At 36.5% G+C, this 20548-nt stretch overlaps 1 protein-coding gene and 1 non-coding gene across 4 annotated transcripts; both read left to right on the top strand.

The window, feature by feature from the left end:
• Positions 1-10273: 10273 nt before the first annotated feature.
• LOC107643689 (Cobalamin biosynthesis CobW-like protein) lies at positions 10274-16998 on the top strand. Of its 3 annotated transcripts, none has more exons than XM_016347411.3 (10): positions 10274-10526; positions 10981-11198; positions 11421-11535; positions 12443-12532; positions 12930-13100; positions 13200-13319; positions 14005-14115; positions 16170-16251; positions 16357-16419; positions 16644-16998. In XM_016347411.3, the coding sequence occupies exons 1-9, from the start codon at positions 10374-10376 to the stop codon at positions 16413-16415; spliced, it is 1119 nt and encodes a 372-aa protein (XP_016202897.1). In that variant the 5' UTR covers positions 10274-10373; the 3' UTR covers positions 16416-16419; positions 16644-16998. The 3 variants fall into 3 exon arrangements, with proteins under 3 accessions (XP_016202897.1, XP_016202898.1, XP_020979759.1); XM_016347412.3 differs by having other exon boundaries at positions 16357-16443; XM_021124100.2 differs by having other exon boundaries at positions 10289-10526; positions 11008-11198.
• LOC148564147 (small nucleolar RNA snoR77) lies at positions 12003-12131 on the top strand. The gene has a single exon (XR_015885570.1). It is a non-coding gene; the product is annotated as a small nucleolar RNA snoR77 (small nucleolar RNA).
• Positions 16999-20548: the final 3550 nt, after the last annotated feature.

Below are 20548 nucleotides of genomic sequence, written 5' to 3'. Positions count from 1 at the left end.
TAAGCATCAATGGTTTTAATCTTGAGGCAAGTGTCTGTGGTGCTCCTGTGTGAGGGATCTACTTGGATGAATAAGCTCTTAGGGGTGCCTTATCACCTGGTAACTTGGGTTAACTAACTCGGGATTATCAGCTGAAAGTCCATTATCAAGAGTAACCTTCACTACAGAGCATTTAGTAACCCAAAGAGGTGCTGGACACCAAGGTCTCAAGAAAAGAAAATAAACAAACTATATGCCTGTGGTGTGTATGTATGGGGGATAGGCTTGAGGGAGTAAGTCCTTAGGGGTGTCTCAACACCTAGCACCTTGAACCAACTGGTTCGGGAGTGTTGGCTGAAAGCTTATCTTAAAGAGTTGCCCCCTTACAGAGCACTTAGCCTAAATAACACAAACAACCCTTGAAATAACAATAAAAGGATCAATGAATAAAAGTCTCATGGGATATAAACAAAGTGGGTGTTTTAGGACATGATAAAGGTCTGAAAGCTAGTAATGGAATGAACCTAAGTTGCTATGCATGAAACCACCATAAAATCAGTAACATGACTTCCACAAGAATGACTCATTCCTCTAGACATTCCATTCATCATTCTCTTGTTCCAGTACTTGCTTAGGGACAAGCAAGCCATAAGTTTGGTGTTGTGATGCCAAGGCATCTTGGCCAGTTTCACTGACCTTTTCTTTACTGTTTTTAGGTTAGTTTCATGCATTTCTTTAGGAAATAAGCTAGTTTTGGGTAGATATTCACCTATGCCTTGATTCAAGCATACATTGTGCATTTTACATAATTTCATGAGGATTTTGCATAAGTTTAGTGACACAGATTATGTTGCATTACTCATGACTTGGACTAGAGCTTTGATGCACTTTATTGCTTGATTTCAGGACCAAAAGGAAGCAAGAAAAAGGGAGGTAACTTGCAAGGTTAATGAGAAAAGTAATTGCCAATAACACTCTCAAAAAGCCATCAATGCCCACGTTAGAGAGTCACGTTAACTAAGTTAACGTGAACTCTAACGTGGAGAAGAGAAGTTGAGCCAACATTAGTGACACTTAACATTGTCACTAACGTTGGCAATTACTCATAAGTGGCCACGTTAGAAGCCACGTTAACCTAGTTAACGTGGCCTCTAACGTTAAGGGGGGAAGAGAAGCCAACGTTAGTGACACTCAACATTGTCACTAACGTTGGCCTATGATGCAAAGTACCACGTTAACTCCCACGTTAACTTGGTTAACGTGGGAACTAACGTAAGAGATGAAGAGTTGTCGACAACGTTAGTGACACTCAACATTGTCACTAACGTTGAAGCAACCACACAACCCCCAAGAGTCACGTTAACTTCCACGTTAACTTGGTTAACGTGGAAGCTAACGATGAGGAATGAAGGATGAGCCAACGTTAGTGACACTCAACATTGTCACTAACGTTGGGATGGCTAAGGATGGCCACGTTAGAAGCCACGTTAACCTAGTTAACATGGACTCTAACGTAAGACCTAGGGGTACATAGGAACGTTAGTGACAATGTTGAATGTCACTAACATTCTCGAAGGATGGCAAGGGCCACGTTAGAAGCCACGTTAACCTGGTTAACGTGGGCTTTAACGTGAAGCAAGAAGGGGCACACTGGAATGTTAGTGATAATGTTGAGTGTCACTAACGTTCTCGAAGGTTCACAAGGCAACGTTAAAAGCCATGTTAACCTAGTTAACGTGGGTTTTTACGTGAGGCAAAGGGGTGCATTGGAACGTTAGTGACAATGTTAAGTGTCACTAACGTTCTCGAACTTATATTCTCACTAAATATTAACACCCCTAACGTCCTGAACTAAAGTCTCCGCCCACTTCGCACTTTCTCTCTGCAAGTAAAGCCAAGCCCAAATAAAGAAAGGAACTGCTTCAAACTCAAGATCCAAAGGCCCAAAACTTGAAGAATCACACTAGAAGCTGAGAAGAGTAGTATATATAGGAGTAGCTTTGAATTGAGAAAGAAGTTCTGGAGGCTGGGAAAAAGAGAACTACTCTCTGTATTTTACTTTCTTTGCAATTTCTAGTTTTATGATGTATTCTCCATCTTTGTTTTCATTTTGAAGAGCTATGAACAACTAAACCCCTTTCATTGGGTTAGGGAGCTCTGCTGTAATTTGATGGATCAATACTAATTTTCATTATTCTTTTTCTATCTTTCCTCTTGATTTTACTTGAAAGCTTTCGATCTTCATCCAATTGAGTAGTTATCTTGGAAGAGAAGCTATTCAAACTTGGATCTCTTTTGAACCTTGAAAGAGGAATGAAGAGATCAAGCTAGAAATGCTTTCTCATGCTGGACCAAATTGGGTTTGGATGGGTATGTGACTATAACCCTCTCAACACTTGATTTGGGAAATACATGTGGTATAATCAGTGACCATACTTCATCTCTTCTCATGAGCAATTGACCAAGGAATTGGCTATTGATCAAGATTTGAGAGATTGAATTGCAAGAAATTGTAATTCAATCACTTAAGATTGCCAAGGAGATCAATGAGTGCATTGATTGAGGAAGAGATGAAAATGAACTTGATCCGGAGAATTGCAACATCTCCTAAGCCCAATGAACTCCCCATCTTTGATCTTACCCATTCTCTTTAATTTCTGCTATTTACTTTTATGAGCAAATCCCCCATTCCCATTTACAATTCTGCATTTTATTCTCAGTCATTTACTTCCAGCTCTTTAATTCTAGCATTTACTTTTCTGTTATTTACATTCCCGCTATTTTATTTTCTGCAACTCTCAACCCAAATTCTGGATTCGCTCAACTAGAACATTCTTCTAATTAAAGTTGCTTGATCAATCAATCCCTGTGGGATTCGACCTCACTCTATTGCGAGTTTTTACTTGACGACAACTTCGGTACACTTGCCGAAGGGAGATTTGTTGAGAGACAAGTTTTCCGTGCATCACTACCCGCTCCCAGGTGTCCAGCGCCCAAGGAGTAGAGACCAGCGTCCAAACGCCCAAAGAGGACCCCCTAGCTAGTGTTCAATGCCTTAGAGATCTCCTAGCACGTTGATCTCACCAAAGCTCAGCCCAAATACTCACCAAGTGGGCCCCAGAAGTGGATTTTAGCACTAAAAAGATTGTTTTACCCTTACTAGTCATTTGTTTAGTATTTAAGGGATTAGACTTATGTTATCAAAACCTGGGAACTAGACTTTACTGATTATTCGAGTTTTACATTGTATTTTCCTTTTAGTATGAGTTTCTAAACCTCCTAAGTTAAGGGGAGGAGCCCTGCTGAGTCCAATGAATTAATAAAAGTATTACTGTTTCTTCTTTGATCCGTGTTTGATTTATTTGTAAGATGTATACTCGTTCTTCAACATGGAGAATAGGATGATCAGTGACAATCATCTCTGTTCATCATACTAGGACTGCGTTCCTGACAACCACCCGTGTTTACTTGGGTTCGTATGAATACGTTCTGGAAAGCCCGAACCGCTAGCTTGATTATACATCTCTCAGACGGCCAATCCACGACTTCATTAGGGATTCCTCGAGACACCAGTTCAGCCGATTTTCAGGGAGATTAGGGTCTCTGTGGTATAGGCTAGAACCCAAAGAAGAAGCATTCTCTAATCCGGAAGATTCGACCTTGTCTGTGGCATTTTGAGTAGGATCGCCAAGAGAATGAACTGCTAGAGCTTCACCCTTCGTCAGATTGGATGACAATGCCCAATGGCGTTTGATCTGTAGTAGAGGAGATTGATGGCCACGGCCCATGGCGTTGATCACATACAACCTACCATAGAAGAAATCACTCACAAGCAAAGAAGATAGAAACACCAGAGTTAATTCAGAAAGACAAAGCAACTCCAATCCTTTATCATATTCCTAGTACTGATTGCCCTTGCATCAATCCAACAACTCCTGAATTTGCCTGACTAAGATCTGCAAGATAACCATAGCTTACTTCAAACTGCAATCCTCGTGGGATCGACCCTGACTCACTCAGGTATTACTTGGACGACCCAGTGCACTTGCTGGTACAACTGTACAAAAGTGTGGGGATTTGTGCTGTAAGAACCAGAGTTTTCATGAAAAATCGCTTAACTAGAATAGAATAATCGATATTGCCCAAAATAGGATCCGAAAATCTAGATTGAGAATCAGAGGATTTAAGTATGATTTTTGGACTCGGTGTCTTTTTATAAGTCAGAAAATGTATTTTCTGTGAAAAACTAAGAAAAATCGCAAACCGGTTTAAGTCTGCCCGGTATTGCGCAAGAAAAAGTGAAAACAGTCAAAAACCTTAGAAAAATATTAAAAATAAAAAACCGGGCATTAATTTTAAAGGTTTTGCCCAAAGTTGGGCAAAACGTGCTAAAAACGCTAACGGATTAAACCGGGCCCAAGTTGGGTCCAAGCCCAACATATATATAGGTTCATTTAATGAACCCTTTAGCCCTAAACACATACACACACAAGGTGAGTGGCTGAGGAGAAAAGGGAAAGGAAGAGAGAAGAAGCACTATTCACCTACAACTTCAATCCGCGATATCTTGAGCTACAGTGCTCCGATTCGCGTGCCGTCAGGGGCTACGCAAAGCTCTTGCCGAGTCCGTCACTTCTATTTAAAATTTGTGGTAAGTTTCTCGAAATTTCCCTTCCTTCTTGCTTCCCTAAGAAATTCATGTTTGATGAGTGATGATTTTGAGAAAACCTTGTGTTTTGGTTGTTTAGGTGCTACTCCTTAGTGAGAAAATGTTGGGTCCTATCCTAAATTTCAGTGGATGAGGTAAGATTCTTAAGAACCCTAGTAAAATTATTAATTGTGAGTATTAGGTTTTGATTTATGTTAAATATGTAGTACTAGCTTGAATATTGGAGCTTGTTGGTGAGTCTTGATGCTTGTTGGAGATTCTTGGTGACTTGGATTGTGATTGGAAGCTCGTTTTGCACTCAATTTGAGTTTTAGAACATATTGGAAATCGGCCAAGGTATGATTTTAATTTTTTCTATGTAATATATAATATTTTTGGACACTTAGGCTAGTAACCCATAGGATAGGAATGAATTAAGTTGGTTGTTGGAATTATTATGTGATGATGTATGATGGTTTGATAATTTGGGTTGTTGATGAATTGTAATATTAATGTTGATAAAATTATGTTGAAAAGTGAAATTGGTGTTGAATGAACTTAATCATGATGATTGTTAGTGATATGATAATGATGAATGATTGTGTGGATTGAGAAATGGTTCTAGTGTGATAAATTTAAATGTTGAGGTTGATGATGTTGTAATGTGGATGGAAATATTGGTATGAGGGGTGAGTTTTGATACAAAAAGGGTAGATCTGATGTAAATTGGAGGTTGGAATGATTTGGATTGGATTTGGCTATATGTTTCAAGGAAAATTGAGAACTTGTGATTTTCGGTAAAACTGAAATTTTGGTGAACTTCCATGAATCATATGTTGAGCTACCGTGCTTGGAATTTAATGCATTTTGTATCAATGAAAGATAATTGAACAAGCTTTAAAATGGTTTAAATTTTGTGGAAATCCGAATTCGGTAGAAAATGATATGATTGTGGAAAGTTTGGTGTCAAAATCTGAACTGCAAGGTTACAGAATTTTGTGATTTCTGGAATGTGGGCATGCACAGCCTTGTGCGCACGCACACCCTTGTGATTTTTCGAACATGTGCGAACGCACAGCCTTGTGCGTACGCACACACGGGGGAAGGCTTGCTGTTGGTAGCTAGCACGACCTGTGTGCGCACATAACCAATGATGTTTTACAACCTGTGCGCATGCACAGACCTGTGCGCACGCACACGTTGGGAAGGGCAGTCTGTTGAGAGCTCTAGCACACCTTGTGTGAGCAAACAAAATTGAAAAATTTAGTACTTGTGCTTACGCACACCTCTATGCATACGCACACTTTTTGAAAATTTCCCTGGGCATGCGGACGCACATCCCTGTGTGTACGCACACACCCTGTTTCTCAACTTAAACTTGTTTTTTTTTTTTAATTATTTCACCTTTCTAACAAGCTTGTAAACTTCTATGACACTTATTTAAGACTTTTAAGCTTATTTTCGGGTATCAAAACATGGGAAATGGTCCTACGAGATTTAATTTGGTATTATTTTAAAATATTAGAGAACGGAGGCTTAGGTTTCTGGGGTACTGAGGATGGATTTGGTGGAGTGAGAAGGGAGAAAGATATACGAAATGAGAAACTGATGTACTAATGAGTTTGGAATGGAATTAAGAACTGATGATGTTTATTATGATCTTGATGGATATTGAAGAAAAGTGTGCCATGCACTATATCATTGGAATGTTAAGAATTGATAATTGAAAGTGATTTAAGATGAGAAATGGTGATGAATTGAGGTCAATGGATAGTGGTTGAGATGAGCCGAGGACTCGGAGTTGTAATGATGAAATTATTGGATTATATGAGAGTATGCAGGGCCTATATCCCTGGCGTAGAAGACTTTTCTGCTGCATGAGTATTTGTTGTTGAGAGTGTGCAGGGCCTATATTCCTAGTGTAGCAGATTTCTCTACTGCATGAGTAGTTGTTGTTGTTTCCTTCTCTGCTACATGAAGTGTGCGGGGCCTATATTCCTGGCGTAGTAGACTCCCTACTACATGAGTGTGCAGGGTACTATATCTCTAGTGTAGCAGGTTCGCTACTGCATGAGTGTGCAGGGCACTGTATCCCTGGCGTGGCAGAAAAGGCTACATCTGGAAGGATGTGTCGGGTTGGCATTTATGGACCGACAAGTGATATCATGAGCCAATAGGACAAACATTCATCATATGCATCTCTTATGTGCTTGCTTGCTTTGATTAATTGAGTTTGCCTAAATGTATAACATGTCTAATTGCCTGCTTGAATTACTTGTCATATATGTCTATACTTGTGTTTTACTTGCATTTTAATAATTGTGTATTCTATTGGGATTGAGGAGGTTCGGAAGGCGATGGCGATGGGATCGCATGGAGGATAGGTTGGTGAAGGCTGTGGGACAACAGAGAGTTGTTAGTTAGAGAATCCATTAAGTTAGATTACCCTTTTAATATATTATGGATTAAGTTATGCTTTATTGTTTTAGTTATGCTTTAAGATGAATCTTGTGATGGATATGATGTTCTAGGATTGCTTCTGGCGTCCCGAAGTCTTATATCTTACATCACTGGCCACTGTTACCATACTGAGAACCTCTGGTTCTCATACCATATTTCTGTTGTTGTTTTTCATATGCAGGTTGCAATCCACCTCGGTGAGTTGCTTTGGTGGTGACAGAGTAGAGGATCTCTATCTGTTTTAGAGTCTTTTTGCTTATTTTGTATTTATCTCTCATCTTTTGTATTTTACTTTTGCCTAGAGGCTTATTTTGAGAGAAAAACTTGTATAAGCTATGTTATAAACTTCCAAATTTCTGTATGGTCTGTATATAACTAGCCGGCTTAAAATCCGCGAGCCGTGGCTAGATTCTTATACTATTATACTCCTATCTTTTGTTATATTATATCTACATATTGTGCGTTAAGTTAGAAGCTTCGTGAGTACGCTTTTCAAATCCTGATTTTCAATTGTATCCTTCATTGGACATCTAGAAGATATTATTTCTTCTATATAAATATGTATAAGCCTTAGAATTGTCGTAACCCTTGATTAACCTTTGCTTTACGACGTGAGGTAAGGCTTAGGGTAATTAGGGTGTTACACGTGCACCACCCACCCTCTTGATATCCACTACATCCTTCTATTTTAGCAAAATTATAATTTTTTATAGCGAAACTATTTACTCTTAAAGAAATATATTCGATTCACCCCATTATTTTGTGTTTTATTATTTTGCCTCCCTTATTTTGGAAAATAAAAAATTATCTCTATTTTTTAAAAAAACACTAAAACCCAAAATTTTCTGGTCCAATTCTCTCATATAATTTTTTTAGATAAATGTTCAAGAATCAGTTAAATTTATTATTTTTTATCATTATTTTTAGTTATCAACTCAATTTTTGTAATATAGTAATTTAATAATATATTTTTAGCTTATACTTTTAAACATTAATAACTAAATACCGGCAAAAAATAATTAGTAAAACTCCATCCCCAACCCTTAACCATTTTGCTAACTCTCATTCCGCTCTCTTCGATTGAAAAATGTCATTGCAGCCCCTAACAATTAACTCTGTTAGACAGTTCACTCCCTCCGTTAATGTCTCCGTCCAAAGTTAACAGATTTTGTCTACGTGTCATGTTACCTGATGACGTGTCAGCAATACGTTACATTAAAATAAGACAATTAAATTCCTAATAAAATTTTGGGAGACACTTAAACTCCTAACTAATTTAAAGATAGACACATAAACCCATAATGAACCATAAAGTAAGACAAGTATCCCTAAATTTCAACAAATCATTGTATTTGCTACACTAGTTGCTGGCCTTGGTTGGTGGCAGTCTCAGTTCCTTTCTCCTCCTTCTCTTTCTTTTTCTTTATAAGGTCTTGATATGAGTGTAGTAAAAGCTACCTCATCAATTTCAATCCCTTTTTATCATTTTTTTTCTTCATTCTCAATACAAATTTTATGTCTCTATCTTTACAATATTCATCCATTAGTGTTGTGAACGTGATCTTGTTAGATTTTAAACCTCTCTTACTCATCTCATTCACAAGTTTTCTAGCTTCATTCAAATCGCAAATCTTGCAAAGGCCATTGATTAGCGCATTGTACGTGATTAAGTCTGGTCTAATGCCTTGATTGTTACTTGAAAATTCTTTTAGGCCATCAATTTTTTATATTTGCATTACCCATCAATCAAAGTGGTGAAAGTAACACCATTTGAGACCAACCTTTTCTTGCACATATCATCAAATAAAATCTCTGCAATATAAAAGGAAGAAATAAAGAATTAAGGTTTCTATTAACTAAGGCCAACAACCAGTGCAGTAGCAAGTATAATAACTTGTTAAAATTTAGAGATACTTATCCTATTTTATGGTTTATTATAGGTATGTTTAAATTAGTTAGGGGTTTAAGTATCTCTTAAAAAAAATTTCAGAGATTTAATTGTCTTATTTTATTGTAGTATATTGCTGATATGACAAAAAAAAAATTGCCTTTTAAAATGACTTTTTGACGAATCCCGCTAGGGAGACAATGAGGTATGAAATTATCCATGTTACTCTAATTTCAAAAGTGCTACTTATTTTTGGGTTAACCACTAGAGTGCTAGGGAGCCAATGAAATATTTGTACAATGTGTATAATGAGCTATTAAGTTAAAAAATGAACATCAACCATACTATCTATGGTAATCAAGGATCGAACTCTTGACCTTTCAGATCTAGAGCTCTGATACCATGTCATGATATTATTCATCCCAAAAATTTCAGCTGATGAAAAAGATAACACTAATGGTTATATCTCTAATACTGAATCGGACATCCCTAAACTTTCATTATACACATTATACAAATATTTCATTGACTCCCTATACTTTCTTTAACCATTATTAAACACTTTGTACATCAATTATATGGACTCTCTATACTTTTCATTTTTTGACATATTATTCGCAAACGTGTGATACATAGAAAAAATCTGTTAGCTTTGAATAAAAACATTAATAAATGTCTAACAAAATTAATCGGTTTGGGATGGCAATGCTACTTTTTAACCCATAAAAGACGATATCAGAAACAACGAAATAATTAGGAGTCGGGTTTTACTCGGAAATAATAAATTGTGAGGTCTTCTAACTGTTGTGATAAGATCACATTAGATGCCCATTAATATGGGCGGTTGAATTCCTTTTCCAATAAGAATTAAGTTGAAAAAGCAAACGTCGTTGGCTTATAAATAGAGAAGCCATCTGAGGGATATAAGACACAAGCAAGTAATAATAAAATCAATTCTCTCTTTATGTTGCAATCAAATACTCTTCTCTTTATATTTCTACTACAATTCTTTCTCTTCTTTTATTTTATTAGTATTCTAAATTCTCTTTTCTATTACTCTTTACATATAATATTAATAGCAATATTAATCATCTTTATTATATTGAGATAGTAACAATAAACATATGCAATTCTTTCTCTTTTTATTTTTAATACTTCTTTCTATCTTTGTATATATATACACATTACAACATATAATATTATTATTATATATATAAATTATTATTGAGCTAATTATTTTAATACTAGAGTCTTCTATTTATACATCTTTATATATACATATCTTTTATTTCACAACACTAACATTTGTTTTTTTTTTTTTTTCTCTTAACCCGAAATTGAAAATTAGACAAGCAGAAGCAACGAAAGAAAGAAAGAGGAATACGATAGCAGAAGAGAATGAAGCAGTCGAATATTGAGCACGAGGAAGACGAAGGAGAAGAACCGCCGGTTGCTGTTCTGATTCACCCAGAAGAACACGAACCCGTTTTTGAGAAACGCTCCGTTGGGGTCACTCTCATCACCGGCTATCTCGGTGCTGGCAAGTCCACCGTAAGTTATGTGCTTTTTTCACTTCTGTTTTGTTTTCTTATATCTTTTTGCTGTCGTTGTTGTTGCTTGTTACTGAATTCTGGAATGAGGATTTTGGTTGTGTAAATATGTGTACTTTTTGACTTGTTCTTTTTCCCGTTTTCTATGGGTTTTGCTCATGATTGCCTTGGAATTACTCTATCAGTTGTTAAAATTTAAAAATTTGTTATTACATGTCAATGAATAGGCACTTGGTAGCCTTTTGTTTTCCGTTATTATTATTATTATTGTTTGACATTTTGTTGTTGCTACCTTTTGTTTTTGGAATTGGAAGTGTGACTGGATTAAAACCTCTATAACAGAAAAAAGCTTACTTCATTATACAGAAAATTCAAGATACTCAACTAATATAAAGTAAAGCTGTACAATCAATTAGCACATGTTGGAATCTTTGGTTAACCTATTTGTAATTCAGCTGGTGAATCACATTTTGAATTCCCAGCATGGGAAGAGGATTGCTGTCATATTGAATGAATTTGGTGAGGAAATCGGAGTGGAGAGAGCCATGATTAATGAAGGGGAGGGTGGCGCGCTTGTTGAAGAATGGGTCGAGCTTGCCAATGGGTGTATATGTTGCACGGTCAAGCACAGTTTGGTTCAAGCCTTAGAGCAGCTCGTGCAGAGAAAGGAAAGGTAAGAAACAAGGACAATTAGAGAACACATTAATTTTTTTTGGTCGGTTCGATCCATGGAAAATTTGGAGCAAATGATTGTAAAATAGTAGCACTTAACCTGATGTTACTATCATGAATTGGATATTGAATATACTTTAAGTTGGGTAGAGTCTGATGGAATGTTTGGGATAAATTAAAGCTTCTCTTTTTGGTGTGTTTTTCCTTGTTATTTTGTCTCTAGGCTTGACCATATATTACTAGAAACGACTGGATTGGCAAACCCAGCACCATTGGCATCTGTTCTTTGGTTGGATGAACAATTAGAAGCAGCAGTGAAGCTTGATTCCATTGTCACTGTAAGTTTTTTTCTTTTCAACAACATTCATTGACTTATCTTTTTGTTTTAGTGTGAATATCACAGGAACTTTTTAACAGATCTAGGGTTTTCCTTAGCTTTTTAACAAGAAACTGGCACAGTTGAATGTCCTTTCACTCTCTGTTTGTCTCAGGTTTCTGGTTTTAAGTTTAACTTTTATGTGATATGTTTTCTACCATACACATAGTTGTATGGGAATGATAATACTTTACTGATTTTATGGGGTTGGAGTTTGGCTCTTTGGCTTCTAATATTCTATAAACCAGTGCCTTGGATATGAATGCAGCACCTTATAGGAAACCCCAATCAGCCTTTTTTTATCCCATCATGGTACCTGTGAAATATATTCAATTGATCTAGTGTATCTCCTTTGGTTCAAAATTTGATGCATTCTTTAATTTGAGAAATTTTTAAAATTGGAAGTATTTAATTATCGAGTGGTAATTCAGGCAGCCTCCTTGATACGATTAAATGACAAGAGAGGTGTTAAACTGCTCGTAAGTTAAATCCTTTTGCTCCTCAATTCAGACCTGCCGAGACTTTCTCTAAAGCTGTACTAGTAAGCTTAAGAACTTTATTTTCGCATAAATCTATCAAAAAAGAAAGAAAACACGGTAGTTTTTTATTATTATGTTTAAATATTTTTTTCTTTGGAATTTCCTAAATAACAAAATCTTGTGGTTACAGTTGTTCCATTCCATTCCAAGCTGATGAAACTCTATTAGATATTTATAGTTGTTGAACTACTATACTTTTATGATGTTAAACTTCGTGGCTCGGTTTCCGCTTATCTATTATTTGATGATTGAGGCTATTTTCTCTCTGATATACAGGAGAATTGGTTGCATATCATGGAATCTTTACTAACTTAGTCTATGTTCTAATAGGTTGTGGATGCCAAAAATCTTCGATTTCAACTTACTGAGCATCGCAGTTCATCTTCGTTCCCCGAAGCTTATTTTCAGATAGCATTTGCGGTAACTTTATACTACATTAACTGACCTTTTTCTCATCTTTTGTTGTTAATAACCAAAATTTTAGAATTTGATGGAAATGTTCAAAAAAGAGATAGAGAAGGAGCATAAATAACTTTTTTTCCCGTACGAGCTTCACGCATAAAATGACAATACACTAACCTTATACCTGTATTTATTCTAACAATTTTGTTCAAGTAGAATGGTTATACACAAGTAGTACATCTATAGCCGAAGAATATCCATAACATACTAACACAACAAGACCATTCAACATAGGGTGACTCTTAAGAATAACATATGGTGCTGTAAAGTTCTAACAATAATATTTCTTTTGTACTAAAAATTTTGAACATGGTAGAATTGAACACTGAGCCAGTATTTTTGCTGCTTGTTTCAGGATGCTATAATTCTTAACAAAGTTGATTTGGTATCTGCAGAGGGCTCTGGAGCTCTGCAGGAACTCGAGGAGGAATTACATAATATTAACTCCCTTGCAGAGATTATTCATTCCGTCCGATGTCAAGTTGACTTGTCTAAGATATTGAACCGTGAAGCTTATGATAGTGCAGTAAATCATGCTTGTTTTTGGTTTTATCATTTGTTTTTCAATCTCGTTTTGTCTCCCAATCTGCATAAACCTAATGTTTGTCTCTAATCCCTCTCACAGCGTGCCATTCATTTAGAGACATTGTTAGAAGGAAATCGTTCTTTGTCTACTAAAAAGCTTCATGATAGTGGCATTAGAACCATTTGTATTTATGAGAGGCAGGCAATTCATCTTGATAAGGTATACTTTCAGTTTCCATTTATGTTATTTTTATATGTAAATTAGATTTTTTTTATGATAAAAGAAAAGTTTTAATACATTAGATATAACTGAGCAAGGATCTTTTTATAAGAATATAGTAGGTGTAAATGGAGAAACCATCATAAAGAAGAAAAGTTTTAATCTCGGTGTATTGGAAAGAGAAATCAAAAGAGCTTTACACCAAATGGAGGCCAAATGTCTATCTTATTCCACAGACTTGCTTTTTAGATTCTTCATTAAAAATATGAGAATTACGCTTTAGTCACACACACCAAATAGTAGATTGCTCATTGCAACAAGCATTTGGCTTCCTTTCTTTTCCCAAAGCCAGCAAAACTAGTTTGCACTTGCTAATCCAAAGATCTGGGAAAAACCTTGACACTCACTAATCCAAAACTAGTTAACACTCATGAAACCACTTGAAAACCACCTTTTGAATGTGGCTTCTGTCTAGCAGGCTTCAATTCATAAGTTATGCTGCTGGGATTCTCCTCTTCCTTTTGTTAAATATCAAATTATTGTTTGTTTCTTCAATGCATATTGCATGACAGTGAAAATTATGATCTTTCTTGAAGATAGTTTTTTGGGAAAAAAAAAAAAGAAAAAAAAATTCAGTATTTTGAATAAACTCTCTCATTGTTTTATATATTGCTCTAAAAAACAGACCCGTATATGGCTTGAGGAGATACTCTGGGAGAAGAAATATGACATGGATGTCTATCGATGCAAAGGAGTGTTAAGTGTCCGAAACTCTGATCAGCTGCATACTTTGCAGGTAAACAATCATACTTGATGGTGTTCAGAAATATTATGATACTACAATGTGTGTGACTTGTATGGCTCTGTTGGTATTCTTATGTATCTAGGTAGGTTTATTTTTATCATGATTGTTGGTGGCCATTTAAGTGTTTATATATTTTTAATTAAGTGTTCCTTGTCATTTGCCTCACTACTGATGTTTGACAAAAGTTTAGTTGGTTATAAGATGCCTCATCTGTGCTCTAAATGATCTTTGATAATTAATCTATGTTAAATTTCGAGCTACTATGTACCATAAAAATATAAATAAATAAATAGAAAATCTTGGAGTACTGACCTCTGGTGATATCTACTTTAAGTCCCTCGACTGTAGATTCTGGCTTAGCTCATTTCTTGATCAGGTACTGATGTGGGCTAATTTTAATTTTCAATTGAATAAAGAAAAGATATCTGTTAGGTATCTAAGGAAAGTGGGAAACCACACCTTAAAAGCTAGCTGTTAAGGGGGAAGAACCACTCTCCTTATATACAACATCAAGCATCCCATACTACTCGATATGGGACTTTGAGCACCCATAATACCCAACCCATAATACCCAAGTCCCTAACAATATCACATCCACAGTAAATTGATAACTCCTAGAATATTAAAATATATTGAATTATTGATTATGATTATAGTATAGTGTGACTAATCAAAATGGCTTTATGTTTTTGTTAAGTATCCAAGGAAAGTGGGAAACCACACCTTAAAAGCTAGCTGTTAAGGGGAAAGAACCACTCTCCTTATATACAACATCAAGCATCCCATACTACTCGATGTGGGACTTTGAGCACCCATAATACCCAAGTCCCTAACAATACACCGGCCCTGAGAGCCGACGTCCACGGCGGCTTCACTCTATCGACACTGACCCAACGGTAGCCACTTTGCTACGGTCTATCAGTATTCGGTATTCACCTTAATCCAGCCTATAGGTAGCCCTTTCCATGGCGCCGACAACCACGCTCTGATACCATTGTTAAGTATCCAAGGAAAGTGGAAAACCACACCTTAAAAGCTAGCTGTTAAGGGGAAAGAACCACTCTCCTTATATACAACATCAAGCATCCCATACTACTCGATGTGGGACTTTGAGCACCCATAATACCCAAGTCCCTAACAGTTTTACTTCTATTTTCAAAAAAGTTGCTTGTCTCCAATAAAATATGTAATAATAGTATAAAAAAGCTCAACTCCCTTCATATTCCACATTGTTTAGACTCACCTGGAAAGCCTAGATTCTGAAATTCTATTTAAACTTGACCGAAGGCCAGTTTGTGTGTCATCACATTTGATCTCAAAGCCCTGATAAATTAATGCAAGTATACTTTTTGTATCTAATATTTTCGAAAAGTTTCAAAACTACCCATAACATTTAATTTGACTCAATTTTGTCGCTAATGTTTAAAACAAGTTTCGATTTTATCCATACTGTTAATATTTTTTACAGTCAACTGTTAGCCATTTCTTTTTGTCTAATTTTGCTCTCAAACCCTTCCCTTCCTATGACCTCCCTTCTCCCTCTCTTCCTCCTCCTCTCACCACCATCACTGTAGCATGCTCTGTCACCCTCCTCCCTCCGCATCTGCCTCTCCCTCCACCCTCCACCTTCGAGCTTGACGGCGGCTGCTGGATTTGGCTCCTTTTTCTGCCTGTGACATGTCTCCTTTCTCCGCCTCTGCCTTCACTTTCGCATCCACTTCCTCCTTTTTCCCGCATTCACCCGAGGCGAGGCGAGGCTAGGCTAGGAGAGTGAGGCTGGCTCTTACCACCACAGCCATTATCTTTTCTTTGTTGTGTTTCATTTCATCTATATCAGTAAATTGAGTGATATCATTTTGATTCACTCTTCTTTTTGTTTTGCTGTTCTGTTGTGTTAATTTCCCTACCTCACCAGCTGCTACACTATTACTTAGATTGATTGAGATTTTCGTAATGTTGACATGGTAGTGGAATTACTTTGTATCTTAATTTTATTTATGCCTATTTCTTTATTACCGAGGCCATTTGTTCCTTTGATCTGGCAGGCTGTGAGGGAGCTGTATGATATCGTTCCTGCACGCAAGTGGGAGAAGGAAGAAATCCCGATGAACAAGATTGTCTTTATAGGTAACTAGATGACCCAAGCAGAAATTTGACTAGTAAAAATACGCTTCTTGCACTTTTTTTCTCTACCAGTATGTTAACATTGTTTGTTTTGTTTGCTGATTTTAGGTCATAATCTGAAAGAAGATGTTCTAATTAATTCCTTGAAGGCTTGTGCAGCCTCCTAAGCTAGTAAGCTGTAACAATTCTCTTTATGTTAGTAATCGCTCGATAATCAAATGATTTGCCAGTGACTGAGATTCAAAAAGATTGTTTAATCGCTCGATAATCAAATGATTTGCCAGTGACTGAGGTTCAAAAAAATGTTTTTCAAATCTAAGGATATGCTCTGAGTGGCATTTGCTCAGCTTATAGAGAATTTTAGTTTTCTAATATAATTATTTCCTTTTTTGTAGCTTACATGCATTTCTTCCCATTCCCCATTTTCTTCTTTCGCTGCCACTTGGATCTTTGTTACTGTGCAAACTCCACTAAGGGTGTGTTTATTTGAAGATAAAATCGAAGGAAGGAAAAGGAAAGGAAAGAAATTGGAAGGAAAATAACTACTTTCCATTGTTTGGTTGAAGTGGAAAATCAAAAGGGAAGAAATGTACAGGGTAAAAAGGTGGGGGTGAGACCCGCTAGATATTTTTCCCTCCAATGTTGGATGGAAAATGGAAGGAAAATGTATCACGGGATTATATTTCAATATAACCCTCTTCTTTTTTAATATACTTTATAATATATAAACCTTCCATAACATTATCTATTATTTTCTTCTCTTTCGTTTTTCTTCCATTCAAAACATATCTAATAAAAATAAAAATCTACTCTAACTTTTTTTCCTTCTCTTCATGAGATTTGATGACTTAGAGACAATAGTAATATGGAATCTAGATTTTATTTGGGTTATTAACATTGTTTGTCAGTTTGCTACATGAAAGTGTGTTAAATACGCCATTATGGAAGATTACCAAACCTTATGTAGTAAAATGATAAATCTCTCATATAGTAGGGATTCTCCTTGTTTATTCTTTTTGAATTTCATGTGCGCATATTGATTTAAAGGGGAAGCTTGGAAACCATCACCCTACTTAGAGTACTAAAGCAAGGAGGTCTTATATCTCCTTATCTATTTGTCTAGCGTATAGAAATGTCACTTCTTTCCGTTACTTGGAATGTTAGTGCTGGTGGTTAGGATCCAATTCATATTTCGAGATGTGGATGAGGTATTGATGAATGGAAAATCACATCCGCATAACTACCGGCAAGTATACCGGGTCGCATCAAGTAGTAAAATTCACAAGAGTGAGGTCGATTCCACAGGGATTGATGGATTGAGCAACTTTAGTGAGGTGATATATTTAGTCAAGCGAATATTGAAAGGTTTTGGTGAAATTTGATGACAAAATATAAATTGCAGAAATTTAAAGTGCTGGAAGTAAATTGCAAAATGTAAATTGCGGAAATGTAAATGACAAGAAACTAAAGAACATAAATTTAAATGGCAAGAAACTAAAGGCAAGAATGTAAATAGCAGTGAAAAGTAAATTACATGAAATGTAAAGGGCTTTGGGTGCTGGGAATTAAAAGGAAGCAGTAAATTCAAAGCAAGTAAAGTGAACTCAAGGAAATCAAAGTGAAAAACAACAAAGAGAAAGATTCATTAGGGATTGGAGATATCATAATCCATCATGAATCAATGGGTCTTAACTTCATTCTCAATCATATGAAGTAGATCTATGGCGGGTTGAAATTAATTGAGTTCCAATTCTTTGGCAACCTAATTTCTCTAATCACAATCAATTTGCCAATTTCTTGATCTAATTATCATGAGAAGAGGTTAAGTGCATATCTCTCATCTATGAGTCACACAAATTCTCAAGATCTCAATTCCTCCTAAATGGTGTTGATCAAGAGAATTGTGAGAGAAAGAGCTTCAATTCTAATTCCTATGATTCCTCTTCCGAGGCTCACATAGGAATTCAATGGATTTAAACCCCTTCCGGAGTGAGTAAATCAAATCAAAACAGAAGATATCTCTTAACTACAACAAGCAGATTGAGAAGAAGAAGAATTTCATTCAATCATGTGAATTACAATAGAGCTCTTTCTCCTAATGATTGGGGTTTAGTTAATCATCGCTCTAAGAACAAGTGCAGGAACTTGTAATTGCATGAAAGTAGATCAAGCTCAATATAAACTCAAATGTAAAATTGCAGAAAGGAAAAGTGTGTGAAATTTAAATGGCATAAAAGTAAACTAAACTCAATACAAACTGAATTGTAAAATTACAGAAAAGAAATGTGTGTCTAAACTAAATTCCTATGCTAAGCTCTCTGGAGTCTCTAATCCTCGAGAGAGCTCTGGAGTCTCTAATCCTCCAGCCTTCGAGAGCCTCCTATTGAGTTCAAAAATTCTCCTATATATACTCTTCTTCTCATCTTCAAAGTGGGTCTTCAAGTACTTGGATGTGGGCTTTTGGCCTTGGTTGAAGTGAGCTTGGAGTGGCTCTTGAGGTTAACGCGAAGTTAGTGCACTAACGTTGCATGAGTGCCCCTGAAAAACTGGCGTTGGTACTGGCGTTGGTACACAAACATTTGTCACCAACGTTCTTCTGGTCACGCGTACGCGTCGCCTACGCGTACGCGTGACTCAGCGTTTGTGTGTCAACGCTAGCATTAGTGACATAGCATTGGTGAGCCAACGCTCTTCTCACGCGTGCGCGTCACTCACGCGTGCGCGTCGCCGCCAATGTTTTCAAGCTTCAATTCATGAATTTGTCAAAGACGTTGGTGTCAACGTTGGTTCACCAATGTTCCTGGGAACGTTGGTTCACCATTTTTCTTGTGTAGCAACGTTGGTAGGCTAACTTTTGGACCACCAATGTTGCTTCTCATCCTTGGCAATGTTGGTGAACCATCTTGGGCTACCAATGTTGCTTCCCCCTTCCTTGATAACGTTGATGGGCAACGTTGGTGAGCTAACTTTGGCCACCAACATTGCCTCTCCTCTTTTGCAACGTTGATAGGCAACGTTGGTGAGCCAACTTTGGCCACCAACGTTGCTTCCTCTGCTTCTTCTTTACCTATCATCAACCGAACAAATGCATTGAAGCCTTGCCATAATCACAAGATAATGCATCATTCATAGTATTAAGCAATTCTTGCATTAATCTCATGAAAATGCTCATAAATAACAATGTTTGATTGAATCAACACATGAATACATTTCTCATCCAAATGCTTACTTATTGCCTAAGAAATGCATGAAACCAAATGAAAACTAATGAAAAAGGCTTGTGAAACTAGCCTAAGATGCCTAGGTATCACAACACCAAACTTAAATCTTGCTTGTCCCCAAGCAAGCAGTAACACATAAGGAGAATGAATGAAAACAGAGAGAAATACTAGCCGTTATTGGAAGACACTAAATCTTGTTTAGTGGGATTTCATGTATGATATCTTAGTGATTTTTATTTGTGGCTGAAGTAGTGACACTCCTTTGGATCGTTACTTTGATTACAAAAAAAAAATGAGACTTGTTATGGTCGTTAGTTTGAGCTTTTCTTGTTCTCTTTCTTTTGATTGAGACTTATTGTTTAGCTGAGGCTAAATGCTATGTGTTAAGGCAGCTTTTTATAGTAAGCTTTCAGCCAGCATTTTCGCCCTAGTTGGTTCAAGATGCTAGGTGTTAAGACACCCCTAAAGACTTACTTGCTCAAGTCTCTCCTTAGCATATACACATCACAGGCATTTAGCTCGTTTTATTCTTTGGACATTGGTGCCCAGCACCTCTTTGGGTCACTAAATACTTTGTCTCAAAGTAGCTCTTGATGGTGGACTTTCGGTTGGCAATCTCAGGTTAGTTAATCCAAGTTACCAGGTGATGAAGCACCCCTTAGAACCTAGTTGTCCAAGCTTATCTTTTTACAAGAGCATCACAGGCATATATCCAAAATCTCAAGCCATTGGTGTCCAGCCTTATTTATTTCTTTGTTTCTTTCTCTTGCATTTTCTTTCTTTTATTATGGACCTCTTTCATTTGTCAAGTCTTATAGAATATAACTCAAGTTCATATCTCAAAGTCATGCTAACTTATTCATGAATCAACTAATGAACAAGCACATACCACCACATAATCTTATTCTATCTTCTATCAAATTGGAACTTTTACCCTTTCTCTATTTCATAACATTTTCTTTTATTAAAGCAAAGGGAACAAAACATACAATTCAAGCAAAATGGCATGGCATAAGCACTTAGACTAGCAAGCTAAAATGACATGAAAGAAAGACAAACAGAATGCAAATGATCATGAA

Source organism: Arachis ipaensis, chromosome B5 (assembly GCF_059453495.1).
Source record: "Arachis ipaensis isolate K30076 ecotype BB chromosome B5, ASM5945349v1, whole genome shotgun sequence".
Taxonomy (NCBI): Eukaryota; Viridiplantae; Streptophyta; class Magnoliopsida; order Fabales; family Fabaceae; genus Arachis; species Arachis ipaensis.
The sequence above is the reverse complement of the archived record's forward strand: the minus strand, read 5'-3'. Positions and strand labels throughout refer to the sequence as shown.